Source organism: Nomia melanderi, chromosome 3 (assembly GCF_051020985.1).
Source record: "Nomia melanderi isolate GNS246 chromosome 3, iyNomMela1, whole genome shotgun sequence".
Classification (NCBI taxonomy): domain Eukaryota; kingdom Metazoa; phylum Arthropoda; class Insecta; order Hymenoptera; family Halictidae; genus Nomia; species Nomia melanderi.
Genome location: NC_135001.1, coordinates 870549 through 893766, shown reverse-complemented (window position 1 = coordinate 893766; position 23218 = coordinate 870549). Strand labels below are relative to the sequence as shown.

Below are 23218 nucleotides of genomic sequence, written 5' to 3'. Positions count from 1 at the left end.
AAATCGGTTTACCGGTTACTTTATGTCACATTGTTTTAAACTAAATTAGAAGAGAAAAGGAAAATATGACCTGGAACACTTTCATAATTATGGGCATAATTAATTAAAAAGAAAAACCGATCTCGATTTCCATGACAATATTTATGAAACTGGTCGATGTAGCTGTTCATTATTAAAAAGAAGTTTTCGCTATTAAATTAAAAACTCTTATCTGAAAAAAAATCGAAAAATCGTTTCCAACTATTAAGAATAGAACATTACTTTAAACACATTCTGAATAAAACAGTTCTTTCCTTCTCTATTCCTTTCTTTCTTTCCAAATTAAAAATTTAAAACAGCACAGAACACGTATCAAGCTACCATGAAGCAATCGTTACCGACTAAATTATGGACAGTAAAATAGAGTCCCATCAATCGCAATCACGAAAGGAATCACAGGACAAGGGGTTAAAACACGAGTCGTGCCTCTTCCCTTCGATCCAGACGACTTCATCGCATTCCGGCTGGCAGTCGGTACGTAACGCCGAATTTGAATAACAACTCGGTGCAACAGTGCAATCGGCGATTACCGAAAATTGCTGGCTGTTCCCCACGATCTTGCTCGCTTCAGATAATTAACTATAGGCGTGTACCGTCTATACCTATACATCTGTACAGGATCGGCTAGCTCGCAACCGATTATTATCCGCCTCTTCTTTCCCTTTTTTTTCTCTCTTCCTGTTGCTCTTTGTCTTCTCGTTAAACGCCATGGCGACTGGCCGCAGTTAAAGGCCTTTCGGCGGTGAAAGTGCGCGTCGCTCGAATAAACTTCGTTATGCGCCGACCTTGATACCGGTTACTATGATCGACCTTTGAAAGCAAAACTTCGCGTTTTACTCTCTCCCGCCGTTGCGTTTTGTAAGGTTTACGCAATCGCCGGGATATGGAACGAGAACCATCTATTTCCGAGGTGATACGCTCGGTGAACGGAAGCCTGAACAGCAACAGATAGTTTCAGATCGAAATTCAAAATATCTTTGGATCGATCTCCTTCAATGGAGAGATTCTTTTGTGGAATTAGATTCGAGCTGTGAGAGAACGATTAGAACGATGCGATTAGTTTGTACGATATTATTATTTAACGTGTTGAATACCATGGGAGCAGCCATATGAAATTACTGTAATTACTTCAATTAAACGATGGTTATTAAGAAACAAATTCCTGTGTTGTGGATAACGTTACATAATGCGTTTGTATTCAGCAAGATACTTGCGATAATAACAACGCTGTTCAATTAATTAATTTAATATTGTGCTTTTTTCATTTCGCAAGTTTTAATGGTGAAACTTTGTCAGTATATCCTATGGCACTAATATAAGAGAAACAGTATATATAATGTCATAACAAAAAGTTCTTGAAGCCTTTATTGTGTAAGGAAGGTTCCAAACTGCCGAACTTTTCAACGCCACTAGTGTATATAGTATTTTATCTATTTGATTTATTTTCTCCTTTTTCTTTGTTTCCTTTATTTCTTTTATCTTCAACTGTATGCCTTGACGCCATTATTTTAACTCTTTGCGAACGAATGTCGACGTTTCGGCGAGATGAAACGTCCATATTTGGAAGACTACGTCACAGGCAAATGATTTAATTACTAGGACAGCAAGAGATTAGCATGTAGTTCCTGCTTTTCCTATTAATTAAGCAATTAATATATAATTTACCTTCGTCCGTTGAAGGTCGTCTGAAGGAAGTACCAGAGGTTTCTAAGAAAACACGGTCGAAAGAAGCCGAGCAGCGCAATACCGCTTTCCGAATGGGATGCGAAAAGATCCAAGCGGCACGATGGCGCTTCTTTTATTTCATGTCGAGAAAAGCCAAGCAGCGCGACAGCGTTTGTCTTGATATATGTTAATACTATTGTATAAATATATTAATTTAAAATAGATTACAACGAAATGCAAAATGTATTACTTGGATTACTTATATACAAAAAAGTTGAGTACGTTTCGTTAGATTGTCGGTGTGCTGTCAGTTGTTCGTATCGTTTAAATGCGTTGGGTTTTTTCGACATGAAATCTGAAGAGCGCGAAAACAGCGCGTGGGACTCGAACGGTTAATCGTTTTAGTCCCAAGCGACAAGATGGCGCTTCTCCGTTACACTGCCTAAAAGTGGCAGTCTATCGGTTCGTAGAATCTGATGAAGGTTATTTATTTGCTTTCCTTCTAAATATTCATTATTATTTTTGTTATTACACGCTTAGAATTGGAAAAATGTAACGATTGTGCTATTTAATCCTTTACACTCGAGAGGTGACTCTCAGTCACCACATGATTCGATACAACAAAACTATCAAGTTGAATATTTAATATTTCAAATTAAAGTTTCCATTGCTGCATGAAATATTTAAATAAAACACCTCTATTGCTTAATTTACCTATGAATTATCGTTAAATTAGTTTCAAACAATATGACCTACATCTCATCAGAAAATGTTGAATATTTTTATTGAAAGACTTTCGAGTGGAAAGGGTTAAAATATGTTTTTGTAAAAATAGGAAAGCGTCATTCCGTTTCTGAATCGACACGAAAGAAGCGCGATCGCGCCGCTTGGTATTTTTCAAGCGGGCTTTCGCAAAAATCCGTGGGACTCAAACGGTTAAAACCTTATAGGTTTAATAAGTTCGTCACGATTAACCATCCTTACTCACAATACCCATCCTACAATATATACACACAAGGGGGAAATCGAGGGAGGGTCGATGGCGTTTATGTTAATTCCCCGGTCGTTCGTCGACGAGCATTATCCGCGGTACAGAAAAAAAACCCTGGAATTCCGTGGGAACGATACCGTTGATCGAGTTCACTTATCATCGTCCGTATGCGTGTTATTTGACAAACGAATCGAGGCGTGCGATGCCGGCCGGACGTCGGGTATCGTTACATACACACATGGAAATGCGGACGAATTTTGTTCGCGGCGTTGAAACATCGACAGAACCGTTTTCCCCGGCGGTGATGAACAGCCGCGAAATTTCGCCAGGACGAACAAGAAATCCCGCCGCGATCGGCACGGGGTTATTGTCGTCGCCGCGCGCGCCGATTGAATAATTTCGAGGCACTCCGGTCCGCCATTTTCACTCGCGATTTGGTATTCAGATCCATTCGTTTTGATTAATGGAACTGGCCCTTCGAATTGATTTCCACGTACACGCGTGTGCGGCCGAGGCCGCATTATACGGTCACCGATGAAAAAATTAGGGATCCATAGGGTTGGACGTTTGAGCCGACGACCGTTGGCCAAATCGGTTGACCCCATTTTTCAGGATTTTTTGGAGATTTAAAACTTAATTTTTTTATTTGAAATACATTTCATTGGGACTGGGTTTGGTACCGCGAAACGAGTCGCTTAATGCGTTGGCTTCTGAAAAACTAAGAGACGAGTGAATTGTTTAATAGGTAAAGAGGATGTTGTTTGTTCCATGAAAATTTCGGAAAATCAGAAGCATCGAAACATCGACTTAACCGCGTTGGCTTCTGAGCAACTCAATTGTACATAGTATCACAGTACTAGTGTTACACTATTACCTAGTCACTTACGTTACTAAATATTTTCACTCGACGTCAATTTTCTTATCGCAATTGCACTCGAGCAATTTGGAAGGTCTGGTCATCGATATCACCGTGGCAATCAACGCGTTAATCGTTTGGAATTGAACAAAATGTCCAAACGTCGCGTTCTGTTTCAACGGTCGAAGAAACGAAGCATTTGAATCGCAAATGAGCAGCTCGGAAGTTAATGCGATTAAGTCCAGAAAACAAACATTGAGAAAATTCGTGTTTTTTAATACATCAGTTTCTAAACTCGTTGCTTCATTCATTTGATCAGAAAAGTGTACACAGTCTTTTCAAAGGGTAGGCTCTGCAACAGTAGAATATTATTTGCCCCATAAAAATGTCGAAAAATCCGAGAATATCAGAAAATCGACTTAACCGCACTGGCTTCCTCGCGACTCATTTAACGGTGGCACGCTGTCCTTTTGTCCGTGAGTGTACCCATTACACAAAGCACTTTAACGACCTTCCTCCTCTTCAATAATGTAACGTAATAACATAATCTGTGCGCATAACCTTACGTAACAGTTACATTTACAATTTCTGTATAGATAGGTACGTACTTTCTATTGTGAGAAAGCATCTACCTATTATGGTAGTTACATAATCCCGGTAGAACGATTTGCCGGACGTCCTTCGTAGACAAATTGCAAAGCTCCTCGGGGATCCTTGAGATCGATGTTCTTATTACAATTGTATTAACTGGATAATTATTAATTAATTAACTCTGACAGAACAAGGAATATTTTTAATAATGAATTGCATTTTACACAAAATAGAGATAGTCGATAGAAACAGAAATTATTATCGATACAAACGAATGCTTTGCAGTTTGACGCGCATTTTGAATGTTTCTAACAAATACATGTGTATAATAAAAGAAAATTGTATTAAATCAATTGGGAAATCTTTTTTAATCGAATTTTTGTAGACAATGTATGAAAATATTCTGTTAGGACTTTTTATCGAGGAATTATACGTTGACTGTCAGTAAAATGTGGAACTCTTGTGTTTATAATATTCGACAGTATGAAACGTTCTAACAAATAAATTAAACCGAGTCTGTGAACCAGGTTTCCAGCGACGGTCGCAATAAAGTTGTAAAAACGATTTGAAATATGTATGATCAAATGGTTTCCACCAATTTAGCAGCAGTCTAGCTTCGAATTAAATAGATATTACGTGCGAGCGGCGCAGCCGCTCTGTCGATCGTTCCATTTTGCCGGTGACAATCTCCGCGGAATGTCCAACATTCCATGCCGCAAAAAGTTATCGAGGAATCGAGCAACCCGAGGAAATTATATTTTCCGAAATTACCGTCGCGTAAAAGTCTAGTCAATCCTCGCGTGAACAATCTTTTCACTCTTTCTGTGAATAATTCATCGTGCTTTACGGGTTTCCATGCGTGATACAACGCGTATTCGCATAATTACCGAATGAAAATCGACTTAAACTGCTACTATAGAATGCTTGAACAACTCAGTGTCCGTCAAATTGACGGGTTCCGTAAATTTAGCGTTAAACACAGGAATAATAGAAGATTAACCTTTCGCACGCTACAAGCTTTTCGAGCCGCCATTCGATTTGACATAGAAAAAATGGTAAAGTTCGATATTTAGTATTAACTTCTGTATAGTGCATCGATATATGAAATATTAGAATAACACAGGTTTATTTCTTAATTCGTGTGTAATTTTTGAAGTTAATTTAAATAAATATTCTATATTTCATTTAAAAACGTGTCTACTTCCAGTAGAAAAATTTCGGAGTGTAGAGTTAATAAAATGTTTCAACTTAACACTATTTCGAAATTTGAACTTCAAATTATTTTCTCAGTTTAATCATTTTCCGTCAACTGAATTTTGCACATTTCCTATAGTTAATTTTATAATCAGAAACATGGTCAGATTTTCGTGACGCTTAACCTGTTAACCCTTTGCGCTCGGAAGGCGACTCTTAATCGTCATCTGATTGAACGCAGGAAAATTATGAAACGAAAAATTCAATATGAAATATTGAATAAGGTATTATCACATGAAAAATAGAAATAAAACAATTCTGCCCCCTAATTCATGGGGTGCATATGTATATGAGTGCAAAGGGTTAAAGATCGAAGAGGTGTCTTTTGGCACCTTCAGTAGAAATAATGTCAACGTTCCATTCTGAAATCACGCAAATTGTACACGGATTTGCATCTTCCATATTTTGTTGTTACAGATTGTTGTTGTCTGCGATAATCTATTATCTTGCTGACATTGTCCCAGTTCCGGTTGATATTTTTGCATGCTCCAGGGTCATTTCCTGCGGTGTCCCTTTCGCAGGGCAAGGTTCCTTCGTCACGGTTCGGCGTTTGATGTAGCGAGGACGCGAACGGGCACGAGTGCCTTCGCATCATAAACATTCTTTTTCTTCAATTTGGAACGTGCTTCGCGTAACGATTGCCCAAGATTCGCCGAGATCATATTCACGATCCATTTATCCTTCTTATCCGTTGTTTTTCGCGTCGCGTCCGGAGGGTCATCGATGCTTTTCATCTTTTTGCGACCTTGCTCGCCCGCGTCTTTGCGTCGCTTCACCCACTTGTCTGCTAACGTTTCTCGTGTTTTTGTTCGGCTATTTCGCGGCAGCCTCGGTCGCCATTTTTGGTCGCGCCGGTGCGTGCATGCGGTGACTCCTTCGAAACTCGTCGTACATTTGGCGCGTATCGAAGATTAACTCTTTGTCTTGATTTATTTTCAATGTCGAGTGTGAACTTGTATAGATTTTTAGGGGCATGAATGAAAGTAATTTGCAGTAGAATCTAACGATTTATTTAGTTTGGTACCATCCGTTGCAGCTAACTTGGCACTCTCGTCCGAATGGTCAGATTCGAAGGCGCATGCCCGATTGGCTAAGGCGTCCACTCCCACCAGTCAGGCCGCGTGACGAAGAATGGAGAGAGTTTCTTCCGGACTCGCGATTGGAGTTCCCGAGCAACTGTCTCCGTCCCTATGACGCCACGAATGCCATCTTTCCAGCACTTGGTACCTTTACTCCTTTGCATTAGACATTATGACTTCAACTGTTGAGTAAACATTCGAAACTTGCGTGGAAACCAAACAGATTTCTTAACCTCTTGATCCATGATCCTTATTTCACCCTGTTTTCAGCTTTTAGAAATAACTCAGAATATAACAGCACACCAATCACAACAAGTCTTCCATCTAACTCTTCCTAATCCAAAATGGAACAGTTGCGTCGATGGAAAAAGAATGTTCAGTCAGAGAAAACAAGAACGGGAAAGAGAAACGCGATATCCGGTACGTGGGAAATTTTCCTCACGCACCACACCGACCCCTTATCGCTGTTTATTCACTTTATTCATTTTCCAGCTGGAGTCGATAATATTAAACGAGATATCCGGCGACCTTTACCCGCCGCGCCATCGCGAAGGACCAGGAAACATTCAGAGAGTGAATTTTTATTTTGCTCCCGCGCGCGATTCCGAGAACGCGACTCCATTTAAACTCTCCGCCTCATTGCGAATTCCACGCGATAACGTCATCAATCTTTTTTCTCCCAGCGGACAGCTTTTCTGTATATCTTCTTCGGCTGTTTTCCTCCCTTTCCTTTTTCCTTCGTTCTTTTTTATCCGCTCGTTCGTTCGTTCTTTTCGATCTTTTCGTTTCCTTCCTGCTCGCTCGGATCCTCCTCTTCCAGCGTCCACTAATTCCGTCGTTCTCTCAAAAACTCGTCTTAACGTTATGCAGATGCATTCATGGAATTGCTTCCAGAACGCGAGCAGAAGGCGCCACGCAGCTCGCAACAAATTGAAGATGCTTGTCTTGAAGACTATGAAATCAATTTTCCGTTGCGGACCGAAGAAGAAAGTGAACCGGGGACGAGTGGATCCGCGGTATCAATGATGTAATCGCGAGCAGCTAATTAGCACGGTGATCTTTGCTAATTGCTTCCGTTAGTTTACTCTCTATCGCTTCCTTTTTCGTCGACGATATTGTGGAGGAATTACAAGGTAAATGACGTGAATTCTGTATAAGTAATCTTTCAATCCTATTAACCTAGTCGCTATAGAATGACGAGTGAGACTCGTGATGAAGATTTTTGGATTAATTTAACTAAAATCAATGTTGTTCGTTGCCCACGGATCTAAGGAAAAAACTGTTTTCCTCTTATCAACGTATTATCTTCAAATGAAATTTCTGGTTAAAGTAGAATAAAAGATTTTGCTGCTTTTCTTTCAGATTGCTGGTAGTAAAATGTTACACGAGCTTAGTAGAAAAAGTAAATAGTTTCACTCGTCACTGTAGGGCAAGGGGTTAGTGTATTTTTCATCTTTTCTTTTAACACTAGAACTACCGAGCTTTTAATATGATTAATATGTAATCCCTGTAAAAATTGTGACAACAGACTATTTCCCGTTTCTTCAAACATTAATTATAGCGTTCAAGTGAAACTATTTATTTTCAACATCACTTCGAATGTTTGATGCTTTGAAGATATCCACAATTGCGAAACGAAACAATCGGAGCCAGACATCTTGACTGGTACGGTAGTTCTAGTGTTAAATACAAATATATTATTATATATTAAATATATATTCCAGTGTTAAACATAAATGTATATGATATATATATAAAGCATCAAATATTTGAAATGACGTTGAAAATAAATTAAATAATAAAAAAATAGTTTTAATAAAGTTATAATAAAATACTAGTTAATTAATTAACACTAATATTAATTAATACTACTTAGTAAAATAAATAGTTCCTCTTGAACGCTATAATGAATATCTGAAGACACTGAAAGTAATCTATCTATATATACCTTTTTTCAATAACAACTATTTCTCTCGCTTTCTCCATCTCCCCTAACAAAAATGAAACCAGTAACATCTAGATTTGTCGAATTCGCTTGAAAATGTTCATCGCAAGCCTGCCTCGATGTTACAAGAGAAGGGTTTAATTGAAAAATATCGGACTAGCGGCTGACCGTTGTTAAAAGCAAACAAATTTACGCAACCATTTTAATTTAACGGTGTGAATTCGCGCCAGCGGCCGCGAACGTGTCAAGGTATTCGGATGCGAAAGGCTCTGCCGTGGTTTGCATGTCGAAACTGGTTCCATCATTACCTGCGGCAGTTCCTCGTTATAGGTATTACTCATTTATGTAGGTAGCTTTCACTTTACGACCGAGTAGTCCTCTGCCCAGTCATTTTTTCCCCAACAAGCGCGACCTTATCCGAACGGGTTGAAGCATGCACAACAAAAGGATGCAACAAAACGAGAGTCGTCAATACTTTCGCGCGCGTAGATAGATTTCGAATCGATTAATCCTTTGCATTTTAGAATTTGTACTCGGCCCAATCATCGGATTAAATCTAATTAACACTAACCGTACTGACACCTTTCACAATTTCGTTAAATAAAGATAAACAAGTTGGATGATAAATGTTTTGTAGTGAAACCAGAAACAAAAGGAACAACAGCAAGAATTGAAAAATTTAGTAATCGGACAATAGAGGAATTGATATTAAAATTACATATACGAAAAAAAATCTAGAATTTTAAATCCGGTCATCTGACCGGTTTTCGGTACGGTTATCAGTGTTAAATTTCTTGCAAGTTGTGTGAAATTTAAAATGATTCAATGCCGTTGAATGTTCAAAGTAACGTTCGTGGAAACTTTTTCGAGTGTTTAAAAGTTCAAGGATATCATATCTCGAATGTTTAACGAAACGATTTTTCGCTCAGAATACGTTTATTTACATTTTTCCGACGCCACTTTTAAGTTTCTCTTTCGACAAGTAACTTTTTTGGACTCTATAAAATCAACTGAATATGTTTGAAGTGAATACTAATTTATCTGCGGAGAGTAAATACTCCATTCTTTTTTAAAAAGTGAGAGGAGATCTTTTCATTTCCTTAGCGGTTGCCTTGAAAGTATGTTAATAAGTATGCGTGGTTTAAGCGATCGTTTTATTTAATCTTGCTGCGTTCTTGAGATATTTCTCATTTTTTCCCTAACACTCCATTAGTTTATTTCTTTCTTTGTTCGGTGGTGTTCCCATTTTTTCTGAGACACCCTTGAACTTGTGAAGAGTGCGAGAGAATTGTTGGCGGTGCTCGCGTTCTTACTTTTTCGATAATATAATATGATATAATATAATATGATATGATATAGTCTAATACGATATAATGTAATATAATATATAAAATATATAACATGATATATGATATATGATATATATCATATCATATATTATTTTATATATTACATTCCATTATATCATATTAGAATGTCATATTGTGTCATGATATGATATGTAAGATAATAATGGTATGATATGGCGATATGGTATGATATGATGTCTGATATAATATAATATAATAACATAATGCTTCAAATATCCAGGTAAAAATGGAACCGCAACAGAATGAAATAAAATAAAGTCAATATCTACCGTGGTTCGAGAGAAAACAACTCGTAACATTTTATTCAACTCACCCTGTGTATACCGAACGCGCACGGATATCACGGGCGCATTGTACATATACCGGAAGTTACGTTTGACACACCGCATGTAAGCGGGATACGAACACACAGTTGCGCGCGAGTCCGTGTAATTTTATGTTTGCGCTTGTTGAACCGTGATGGCGTAAATACGTTGTTCTAACAAGGGGACCGGCAGATGTGTGACGCACCGATTTTGATGAATCGCTGCGCGATGCGTTAGAATGGACACGTGGAACTTCCAAGATTACCACGTATTTGCCATTTATCACATATATTCCACGGTACTTTATTCGTTATTCGCTAGGAATTCCTTAGCTTCGACGAGTTATCGTGTCCTGTCGCGAACTCTATATGAAGTATTGTGAATGTTTGTTACATAGTTGGCGCCATTTCTATGTAGAGATATTTATAAAAATAAATGTAATATATCTTTTTATTAGGTGCCTCACTGAGAATATTTAATCGGTTATTTTTACCAAACATTTAATAAGACTAGTATGCAGTCCTCATGAAAATGGTAACAATTCTCAGTTTTACACGTTCATTATAGTATTCAAGTGAAACTATTTACTGTCAAGATCATTTCGAATATTCGATGCTTTCAAGATATCAATAATTGCGAAACAAAACTAATCAAAACCAGTCGTTTTGATTGGTACAACGGTAGGTCTAGTATTAAAGGTTAACGATCCGTTTTGACGTAATTGCTGCAATCTTTCTAGAGGATACCAACATTAACCCGTATCAAATTCGGTTCTCAATAATGCACCGTGGCACACGTAACACTTGGCAACTGGCTACTACCCTAGGTAACTGATTGTGAGAGTGACCCGGTTCACCCGGCGAGACTGGGTTATACATACGACGTCACAGTAATCCGTAGTCATAAGGGATCCGGTAACCAATACTTTTAACCCTTAGCATACGAAGTGGGGTCATTCGGGGACCCCAATACATATCTTTTTTATTATTAGCCACTTATAACTTGTTTTCTAGACCAGCGCTGACAGATCAGTCGAACGTCTTTAGCAAATGAAATTTATGATTTTTCGCTAGTGTTTTCATTTGCTTCGATTGAAACGCGAGAACAAGGAATAGTGTAAGAATTATTCAGATAACAGTAAAAAATGGTGGGTTCGTCATAGAACCTGTTAAGGGTCATTATAATTATGGTATTATATGAATTATAAAATATATCAATTGTAATATTATATAAATTATAAAATATTTCAATTGCAATATTACAGAATTATAAAATATTCGAATTGCAATATTAAAGAATCATAAAATATTTCTCGTTTCATTATTAATAAACTCAGTTATCTTATTAATTTCCTATATTAATGTCTATATCATATTCCGATCCACACATTTTACACTGCATTTCCTTCTTTCTTTCTTTCTTTCCCATTATTATCGTTTACGTACTTTGTATGGAGTTGTAGAAGCTGCTGAACAGATTCAGATCCTCGAATCTCATGTCAGGGAATTCAAAGTCCACCGGTCTGATCCAACGGTCGCCCAGCTGCGACGATGGTAGCACCAGATCAGTTTCTACACTTTTCATTTCGTCGTCTTCGTTAGTACGTGCACCTGTAACGAGAGAAAAATGTTCGTTTTAGAATAACGTCGGACGAGGAATTTTATGATTTACTGCGTGGTTTGGCAGGAATTTCATCGGAATTTAGTATTATACGATCAAATATTTCGCATTTAGAATGCAACGCTTGTTAATTTGACGAGCCAAATTAATCGATCGTGGACTCTGCGTTACTGGAAGTATTTTAAGGCACCTGTAAAACCACTGTTAAAATACTACTGCGCACCGAACATGCTCATTAGGTTTTTACTTTCAATTTACTTTAATCATTGAAAGATATACCTATTTACTAAATAGGTATATATATATATCATTATAGTAATAATAAAAATACTTTGTCAAACTATTCGAGTCAATTCTTGGAAGCAAATAGCTTCCACCGGTTTGACCTGCTCGGTTAAATTTCACTCCTGGAAGCCGAGATTGTAAAATTTAAGCGAGCATCACTGTAATCGTTTTTTTGTCTTCGTTATTGTGTGCGTAATTCTTTCATTGCAATTAATGCTTCGCTAGGAATTTGCTCGAATGATTTAACGTGGAGTTTTAGTGTTACGCCACCGGTACCTGGTCAATCCGCTACTGTGAAACAGCGAATACAGGATTCTGTAATTTTGCGAGGAGAGCAGACACGTGCGAACAAATATCGAGAATCGATAATCATGTCGGCAAACATTTCAGAAAGAAGGGAGCGGAACAATGACCGCGTGAGATCTTGTTTGGGAAAATGTCAATGAATCGCGTGTACGCGAGACCTTCGCATGGAAAAATTACTGAGGCATTAAGAAAGTGTTACTTGCGTTCGATATTGTTGATTGAGAACTAAGAGAGATTAAACTTTTTAAACTTTTAGCAAAAAAAACAAATGGTTTTAAGGGACACACATTTATCTTCGCGATACACGGTAACTAACTTGTAATGTACAATATATAATATAATTATAATAAAATGCAATATTATAAATTTATGATTTATAATACAATACAGTACAAGTTCGTAATTAATACAAGAAATATAAAAATCTGTATGCCTTTGATTCGTAGTCTACGAGTCAAGTGTTGATGTAGTTACAGAGTAATACTAACTTAAGTTTAGTTATCCAGAGTTAAACAAAACGCTGTGAAAATCCCATGATACGCAGACTGAAACGCGATCCGATTTCGCGACTAATTACCCTACGCAAGTAAACAAAGTGTTCAAATATCGCACGAAACGTGTTTTCCTTGGTTGACCTTCACTTTAATTTACCTCGTTCGCTTCATATTAAAAATACTACTTCGTTTAGATCGTGAATCATCTGACGTTACGAATAGAATTCAGAATATTCCTACATCAATGCCATTTCCTAGTTTCATCCTCTATACTAAATTCTAGGCCGCTTCAAATTATTAGTATACATACTAAAAGTTTAACATTTAATGCTTTTTTTACGATATACCTGATAATCTAATAAAGTAATATTTTTATCATCTATAGGAACCTACAGTACCATAAGAGCAATATTTCCAAGCGTCTACAGTATCACAAGCGCAAGTTTTCTGAGCATCCTTTTCATCTTTTAAGTACAGTAGTCAAAAGGTCTTTTCGTTGTGTGAGGATAAGCTTTTGAACACGGCAATTCGGTTATTCTTTAACACTTTGCACTCCGAATTTCTTTAGCATTTGTTCCTCGATAACTCTGTATTATTACGATATTTCCTTCGAAATACATTTGAAAAAATAGATAATTTGTAGAGAGCAGTGTAAACGATTCTCCTTATTAATAATATTGAAAATAACATAATAATATAATCTATTTGAAAAATATCTCGACAAAGAATCACACCTGTGAATAAAACTGATGTCAAGTCATAGGAGCGCAATGAGTTCATTTACGCAAGATATATTTTCATATCAGTTACAAAAACTACTTCGATTCTTATCAGGAACTAATGAACACTTATCGAAGAGAATACAAAGGGTTAAATCACGCAGGAAACTCGACGTGTATCGTTATTACCGAGAAATCGTCGCTGGTCAGCGAATTTTGGGGATATGTTTTTATTAACGGCTAACGGAATCGGAAGGGCGCATAGGGGCGGCATTATTATCCGCTTAATTGCCGGCTATTAATTTAAGTGGTTGTGTCAATGGTTATAGCTCGAAGCACACTAAGAGGTTCATCCTAATATTGGCGTAGGCTACTGTCACCGAGGACCTGTATTGCCGCTATGCGCATGTATCCCTTGTATACTGCCGGCGTCCTCTAACTACGTCGATGCTTTACCATAATTACTATAATTACCTAGTGTCCAGAACCAGAATTGATAAGCACCACAATTAAGCGCATCGCCACGTCACGGGATGGTGTTTAATGAGTCTTTGCAGTATATGTGTTTCGCAAGGGAACCTACGCCAGCGATATCCGCCGCGTCGATTTAGATGGGACTTTCGTGGATACCGGTTACCACGGGAACATACATATGAAACGTGCTTTTTCTATCGTTTCACTTGTTTAGACGCTGATACGGTTAAGTGCGGGAAAGAAAAATTGAGAAAATTATTGTAGAATATATTTGGAAACTATGGGCCGAGGTTTGTGAGTTAGAATAAAATGAAGACACGAGTGAATCAGTAAGAGGATTACTTGAGTCGGTCGGAAGTCGATGGGGTTAACACTATTCCCACCGCGACCAGTCAAATGACTGTTTTTAAAATTTCGATTAGAATTTCCTATAGACAACGTAACTGAATCGCCTTTATACTTCACGAATTTTCCTAAACTATATGTATAAATCATTTTTCAATATTCACACCTTTTTTTATTGTTTATTTTCTGAGAAAAATTTGTAGTCTGCCTTACCTACCACGACTGGAAATTCGACCGGTAGAACGATTTATATCTTTTTGTAATAGTATTCTTTCAAAGACTCAATTCCGATACTGTAAAGTCGTTACAAATGAAAGGTAATGCAGTTGTGGCATGATTTTAGCCAAAAAGTGCCTTTTAGGGACTGCTTTGCGGTACTTCCATGCGTTTACAGATCTCGCTCGCCTATCGGCCTCGGTAAAATAGGTAAAATCTAAATGTCGGAGATGGCCTTTACAGGTATTTTTCTATATCCTAAATTTAGCCGGGATAAATGCATATAAAGAAAAGGATTGTATATAAAGAATCCACGGGAGAGGAAATTTCGAGGCAGGAATTTTTATTTCAATTGGCGGAAGAACTTGCCATTGAATATCAAAAAGAACTAGAGTTAGGCAAAGAAAATCAAGCAACACCCGTCACAAATACAAGTACAGGTTCACGCGAAAGGAAATCATGCCAAATAAGATATTGCACAAACAATAAGACTAACAAAATCTGTCTAAAATGTAAAAAGTACGTGTGTGGGAAATGTACGATCGACAAACCTATTTGTAAAAAATGCGGTGAAAACGAATAAAATGTAAATTATATACTTCCAAAAAAAAGGAACTATATTTGTATACTGTCAGATTGGCTATTATCTTCATTCTATATTAGAAAATGTAAGTTGTGCTAAAGAGCAGTCATTTGACTGGTCGCGGTAGGAATAGGTATACGTGGAATGTCGGTAGGAATAGTGTTAAGTTGATTTTTCGATATTTTCTGATTTCTGTTAAATTTAATGAAATAATGAGTTGTTCAGAAGCTGATGTGGTTAAATCTAGAAAAGAAAAATTGATTTTTTGAAATTTCTCTATAGAAACTCTAAGAGTGTATCTATCGAGACTTTAATGGATTCATGATTCAATTCGCGTATTGCAAATTAATGTATTATATATACATTTCGAACTGCACATTTATTTTAACAGTTTATTTAGTGCTACACAAGGAAAAGACAAACTCGTCGAGACTTTCACGCTCGAAAAGCATTTGTTAGACTGCATCACAGGTTGACTGACGTTTACCAAGTGACTGGCGGATTTCAAGTATTAAAGTTGGATTTTTGGATTGACAATTACACTTTCCTGCGAGCAGAGTTTATATTTGGTTTTTCATGAGGTCTGGTAGGTATATACAAGTCCTAGTGGAATTGGAAGTTCACAGATATTTCTTGAAAATATTTATAGCAGAGACTCGTGACAATTATAGATGATTTTTTTTTACGTTTTCTAGCTGACAGAGTTCTTGTTCCTAAACTGTGTAAACACATAAATAGAACATGTACCTTGCTTTCATAATATTTCACGTGATTATGTTCTAATAAATTTTCACATAACTTAATCAGTTATACACATCCGTCATTTTCCGATGAAAATAAGGGCAAAACTATTTTAACACTAGAACTACCGGATGTGTCAGATTAACCAGTTCCTACATTCTCCTTTTCCAATTACTAAAAAGATAACAGACATCTGAGTAGCTGCATTCTTAGAGTTGCTATAGACAAATTTGGAAATGTCGATTTGACTGCTCGGTCGCATTAACACTAGATTTTCATTTATTTATTAACGAAGAGTTGTTTTATTTCTGTTTCATGTTAATACCTTATTCAACATTTTATATTGAATTTATTTTATCATTTTCCTGCGTTCAATCAAATGGTGACTCTCGAGTGCAAAGGGTTAAACAACAAATTAACGCCTTGGTTACTGTTGGCGCCTATAGGCGTTCGTAATATATTGTTGACAATAGTTGCAGCAAAGCTCGCTTAGATCTGACGCAAGTGAATTCTAATTCAAGAATTTCAATTTCCGTTAGTCATATATTATATAAATTTGACTATTTTAGATTAGTTTAATTTAGTTCAGTTCAGTGTTTTCATAGTTTCAATACACTTTCATAGAAATATGCATTGACGCAAAGTTCTTCTGTAGCCAAAGGGTTAATAGCAGATCGAATAAAAGAAGAATCATGGAATAAAGTCTGATAAAGTTTTATTCGATGAAATGAAATATACCTGGAAATATCTTTGAAAAATATGAGACGACTTTTTCGTCGGTTCTGTAGTATTTAATAATTTTCGTATTTTCTTGGTGAATGGTAGATATAGATGCGAGAGGAATGCACTGCGCGTGGAATAACGCTCTCGTAAATTGAATAAACCGCGACGACGGACAGCGTGTAGGCAAATAGGGAATCAGATTATACCAAGAGGCAGAATTTTCGGTGGCGTAGTTCGACAAACAACGGAGCTCGGTAAAACGCGAATAATCGAATAAATGTGGTTCTGTAACTAATAGAGAAGGATACTTTCCCGTGTTTGACCCGGGAGGCTATCAAATTAACATATCGCCCGAGTATGCCCCGAGCAGTTCGCTGTATGAACCGTTTCATAGACTAAAGTGACTATAACTCGGCTCTTGAATTTTTTCAAATTTTAACGCCGAGGTATCTAACTCGTGCTACGCTTCTTCTATTTCAAATTTCATTTTCTTTTTCATCATTTATCAGTTTTATCATTTTTTCTATTTCAAATTTCGTTTTCCTTTTTATCATTTCGATTATCGATACTGAAAAGAAATAAATGAATCGAATGTGTATTCTCTTCGTGAACCGTAAGGTAAGTTTTTTAGAAGTCAGTAACGTAAACAGCAGAATATAAAGTACAACAGAAACTTTTGTCATCGTTTTTCGGATTAACCCTTAGCGCTCCAGATGGTTTTGTAATTTATCAGCAACTGTAACTAATTTTTATGGTATCTCTAGTGAAAATGAGAAATGCTATAACATTCCTTCGATCTTTTATTTTCCTTCTCAGTACAAAATTTAGATGCGTGGAAGATCTAATAATTTTAGGGTAGTTTTTTTGATTCATTAAAATATTTGATGTTATAACTGGTGCAATATTGGAGCCTACAGAGTTCAAAGAGTTAAAATGAAATATATAATTAACTCCTTGTCATATAATCACGATTGGTACTCGTGCCGAAGTATTTTAGAATAATTTAGTAAAAATCATAAAGTAAAAGTAAAGTAAAACACTGATTAGTACTGTCAACTGATTAACTGTAATGTAGATTCGTACTGACAGAAGAATAATTTCGTTTTTTTCAATTGTCGATGGCAAAACGTTACATGAATTTATTAGCGAAAGAAAATAATGCGACAAGGTGTTAAACGTGTTTTCTAAAAGTGTTCTGTTAGGCATGGAAAGGATTATCGTTGCTTCTCAATTACTGCAACTAATAACCGACATTAGCATTGAAGAATGTGACGTGATTTCTTCGTGAACGGGTGATTTCATTTGAAAAAGCACGAAATTAATGCACATAATCGTTCGAAACAATTGCGTGCCACGTAACAACCTGTTCATTATCTAGTTAACTCTACGCTGATTCGCATCATTAAAATTAATTGAGTATTACGCATCGAGCGTATTAAAACACAGCACACAAAATGAAAAAAAGTATAATATCCATAACTCTGCGATACGCATCGAAACGTAATTAACACTAGGTTTACGGAACGCGTTAATTAACGCGTATCAAGGATTATAAACGTTATCTGCTAAATGTCGGCGTCGATTATGATCGGTGCTATCACACAACACGTATTATAATTGTTTATTTTTAAACTTTCAATCCTAAGGAAGCTTGATTAACCCTTTCGTCCATAATTTACTTTCGCTACTGAGCTCGTATAACATTTAACTATCAATTTGGAAGAAATGCAACAAAACTGTCCATTCTACCTTAAGCAGAAATTTCATTTGAAGATAATATATTGATAATAGCAAAATAGTTTTTTGCTGTGAGCTATTGGACAACGAACGACACTGATTTTTGTTAAATTAATCTAGAAATATTCATTACAAGTCTCACTCGTCCCTGTATGGCAAGGAGTTAATCTTTATCCAAGACTTTCCTTTCATTTCAATAAACAAACACCGATTTTCCTAGTAACGATAGAATAAGCTGCGCGATAAATGTCCGTAAACCTAGCGCCGAGGGGACGACGGAGTCGATAACACAGTTTTTCCTTTACGAACTGAACGAACAGCAAAAAATCATCACCTAGACCTTGCCTCGAATCGATATTGATTAGACTCGTCAATTTCGCATTATCGAAAGCAGGAGCACGAATAACGAGCGCCGCGAATTCAGTTCCAGCAAATACACACGTCTCTCTATTCATGCGGCACATTCTTCATTGTTAATGCGAATTAATTGTGATTTATTGCGAGGGACAGAAAACGAATACAATAAGGGGAAGAGGAAGAAACGCAGGTCAGAGAGATGTATGAACATAGAACGAAGAATATTTCAATCTTACCTTCTCAATCTCGATTAAAATGAGTCCAAACACGATGGAAATCAGACTAGTTTGATCGATTTCATGGAAACGAACCTTTAATTTCGTTAATTATATTATGTCGGTAAAACTAGTCCGATTTACTACATGTTTGGACTCATTTCCATCGCGACAATCTCAGAAATTCACTGCCACGATATTTGAGAAGATAAGATTAAATGACTGCAATTGAAATTTTCTTCGACTGCATCTATCCCACTTTCGCCCTACTATATCGATTTTCTGTCTGTGCCAGTCTGTATGTCAATTCCTGGAAGCAGATAGCTTCCTATTTTTCTGCTCGATTAAATTTCACTACTGGGACCCGAAGCTGTGAAATTTAAGCGAGCATTACGATAAACCGAATAAACGTCCGCAAACCTAGTGTTAATACGATCAATACGCGATTTTTATAAGAGTCGTAACGATAGATCGGCCAGTAACACAAAAAAGTGATTCTTATCTAATTAAAACGCTATCTTCCGGTTTCACCGTACACTAGTTACTTCGTTACGGCATGCGAGTTCTAGAACGCGTGGGACGCTTTGAGAATAGAAACGTTCGCTTAAAACAGTCCATCGATCGGAGACAAACCAGAAATTCTATTTTAATTTGCAGAGCAATTTTACTTAAAGCAAACCATGCCACGACTTACAGGATTCTTCCGGATTATTCTATTATTAGGACCCGAAACTGTGAAATTTAGGCGAGCATCACTGTATTATTACTTTTTCGTTGAGCCACGTGAAATAAATGTGTTTCTTCTAAAACTTGCAACAGCTTTTCATTTTAATATTTTCTTCTCCTTATTACCAACAGATTCTACGCCAATGTTTCTCAATGTTTGGCCGTCGCAATTTGATTTTTAAGGAGGGCAATTTGAAATTTGAAATATCACTTCATGTATTTCATGATATTCACGTACGTAAACAAAATAGCAAAAATATTACAACATTAAAAGTTATACATATGTTACATAGGGGAGCATAAGAATTTTAGAAAGGCTTAGATGGGGCATGGCAGAAAAAAACGTTGGGAAACACTGCTCCACGCGATTTTCATTCGCGCGAAACGAATCCTCGTAGAACGACCCCTCCGCGTAAACAGAGGGACGGGTGTACCTAAGCACTCGATGCGCACGTATGCCGAAAACTTGAATGCGGTCTCGGCGCTAAAAGCGGGGGGGGAAAAGGAGGAAATATCAGTTTTTGCTGGGGCCACGGATCTCATGGAAAATAAATGGAATTTTGCCAAGGCTGAACCACGGTAGAAATGCCACCGTCTATTTTATTCTGCAGTCAATGGCACTCGGCGCCTACTCGGCCTGCCTCTACACCCTGTTTCCCTTTTTGCCGGCATCGCATTAAACCTTCCTAATGCCACTTGAGAAAGCGTGGAGGAGGAAGCTAGAAAAAAACCACGTCCGATAAATCGATCGCGTTGAAATTTCTCAAGGGAACGGGCCCGTGTGTGTGCGCGCCGCGCAGGGAGCAAAGGATCGACGATACAAAATACACTCGACCGCCCCGTCGAATAGTCTATCGCGTAACGGCGTTTCAAACATTTTCGCCGGACAACGAGAGATTTACGGCTGCAGGTTAGAAACGTGAAATCGTCGACCGAAGATAACTGCGGCACGAATGCTGCTCGATCGCTGGTTCGACGAGACTAAACTAGAGATTTTTATTTCTGTTCTTTGATCGATGCAACAATTTTGTTAGTGTTGATTCATTGAAAAAAGGCAAGAGAAACATTCTGTGCGTATTCTATGTCCACTTTTGCTGTAAAATATAATAATTGATAAGGGAAGAATGATATTTCTCTTGAAATCACAACAATTGAGTGATTTCATGTTAACCCTTTTGAAATTTTAACTCTTTGCGGACGAAGATTCTTTGGAATATAGAAGCCTCCGTATATCGAGCTAAATTATATGTAGATTGCTTGATTAATAGAAAAAAGGAAACTACGTGCTGATCTATCGCTGTTCGACTAGTTGAATCGTTTGTCTGCGACTTAATGTTAGGATTGTAAAGTTTCATCTCGTTGAAATGTCGATATATTAGTCTGCAAAGGGTTAACACATTGCGTACTGGTTGATTTTCGGAAAACTGAATCGTGCGGATGGCGATTTTTTGAGATCAACTTATATCATTATATATAGAAAAACTCAGATATCATATTGATGTGTAATATATCTTCAATGGATAATCAATTCGAATGAAATTTAATATTTTTTTAAATACCCATGGTAGTTAGGGAATTTCCATAGCTAAGTGTTTTTATATAAAAATGTGTTAACCCTTTGCACTCGGAAGTTTTTCAGTAGAAATATTTGAACGTTTTCTGATAATGAAGACAATATTTTGTGAAACTATCTCGACTAGAAATCACACGTACATTGAAGAACAAAGCTATTTTATTTCAATATTTCTCAAATTGACAATTGAATTTTATAGTTTTTGTATGAAATCAAGTGGTAAGTTAGAGTCACCTTTCAAGTGCAAAGGGTTAACTAATAGACAGCGAAGCAGCTTAGGATATTCCCGTAATTACTTTAATATTCATTACTTCGATTCACGAATAAATAGTTCAGAAGGGAATCCTCGAAATTCATCAGAATACAGCTAAGCGTAATATTCAGTTTCATCGTTTTCAAAAAGGAAAACAATGTGGCTGCTAATAGGGAAAAAGTACGCGGTCTAACGGATGACAATATGATTAATGATCAGGCTAGTCCAAAATGGTTTTTAAGAAGTTCAGAAGTGGCGATTTCAGCGTGGAGGATAAAGAGGGAGACGGAAGGTCAATTAAGATTAATGATCGCGATATGTCCGCGTTCATTGAAGATAGTCCACAGTCCAGAGCACGGTATATTTTTCGGTTGTTGATCCTTCGAGTGCCAGGGGAAATTTTCATGCATATTCGAGAAATATCAGATAATTTGAAACAAAGATGCATGATTATAAACGAAAATTTATATTTCCCTGAATTTCCATCTAAACTTCATAACGTTTGTACACTGTTACCGGACAAATGTGCCGATCGTGAAGGATTAAATCATCGAAGTGCATTCATCTTTCTCTAATTAGACATCAAGTTGCATTTATCTCCTCATCAAAATTCCATTAATCATTAAATTCATCGCTATCAAAAATAGTGTCGAGATAAAAGTGGATTGCCAAAAACTTGTATCCCATCGAATTTTTAGTTTAAAATTAAGTCTGTTTAATGATATATCGTAATGCAGGATACGATGCAATTAAGAACGTAACTACACCAGGGATAATAGTAGGTTAGGTATGTGGCAAACGTAAAATTTTCGAGGGAAATTCAATAAGAGCCGGTGTTTTATCATTGGCTGTCAAGACACGTCATTTATTGTCAGAAGCCTTGACGATTTTTCATCGTGGGAAAGCGTGATCTGCAGATTTCATTGTGTCACTTGAAATCATACCTCTTCGACATGAATTAGGTCGACTCTTATTGGTTCGTGTACGTTTCTCGTGACACACTTCAAACACTATTTAAAATATCGGATACAGCGCAGTTTAGATAACAGAAATTTAATTGAAAATTTGATAAATTTGATTTTCATTTTGACAAGTGAGGTATTTTTGTTTTAATTTTAATAATCGAGGTATTTTGATTTTCATTTTAATTATTGAACGATTTTTATTTTAAGTAGGAATCGAAACATAGATGAATAAATTATTTGTATTTTATTATAACAATCTGAGGCATAAGGTATAAATATTTGAAAGTACTGTTTCAAAAGTATGCAGCGTTATTTAAAATAGAGTATTCATCGTTTTACATGACGTTTTACCGTGCAAAGGATTCTACAACTTTGCACAAATTTCGAAACAAAACGCAACTAAATCCTCCTTCACGGTCGCAACATAAATATCCGCATGAAGTCCTATATATTCTTAGTATTATAAATAAAAGAAGTACAGTAATTCCGCTCGGAAAATCTGAAACCGTGTTCGAAATTTCCAAAAATCAACTAATTAAAATAAAATTGCTTTCGTCATCGTCGATTTCAAAGAGATCGTCAACATGTCAAATAAAAAAACTGATTCATTGTTCCATCACGAAACCAACAAGAACTGTCGAATCTCTGTTATAAATAAAAGAAATACAATAATTCCATTCTCAAAGTATAAAACCTTGATCGAACTCTCCAAAAATCAACTAATTAAAACAAAATTGCTTTCGTTATCACCGCTTTCAAAGTCAGTGTCAATGTATCAAATAAATACTGAT

General features: G+C 36.7%; 1 protein-coding gene across 1 annotated transcript in view; it reads right to left on the bottom strand.

The window, feature by feature from the left end:
• The window catches only part of LOC116431818 (virus-induced RNA 1), a 66649-nt gene that overhangs the window by 8091 nt on the left and 35340 nt on the right, over positions 1-23218 (bottom strand). The window contains exon 2 of the mRNA XM_031987728.2: positions 11541-11705. Within this exon, the coding sequence (XP_031843588.1) occupies positions 11541-11705 (165 nt within the window). The remainder of the gene's footprint in view (positions 1-11540; positions 11706-23218) is intronic.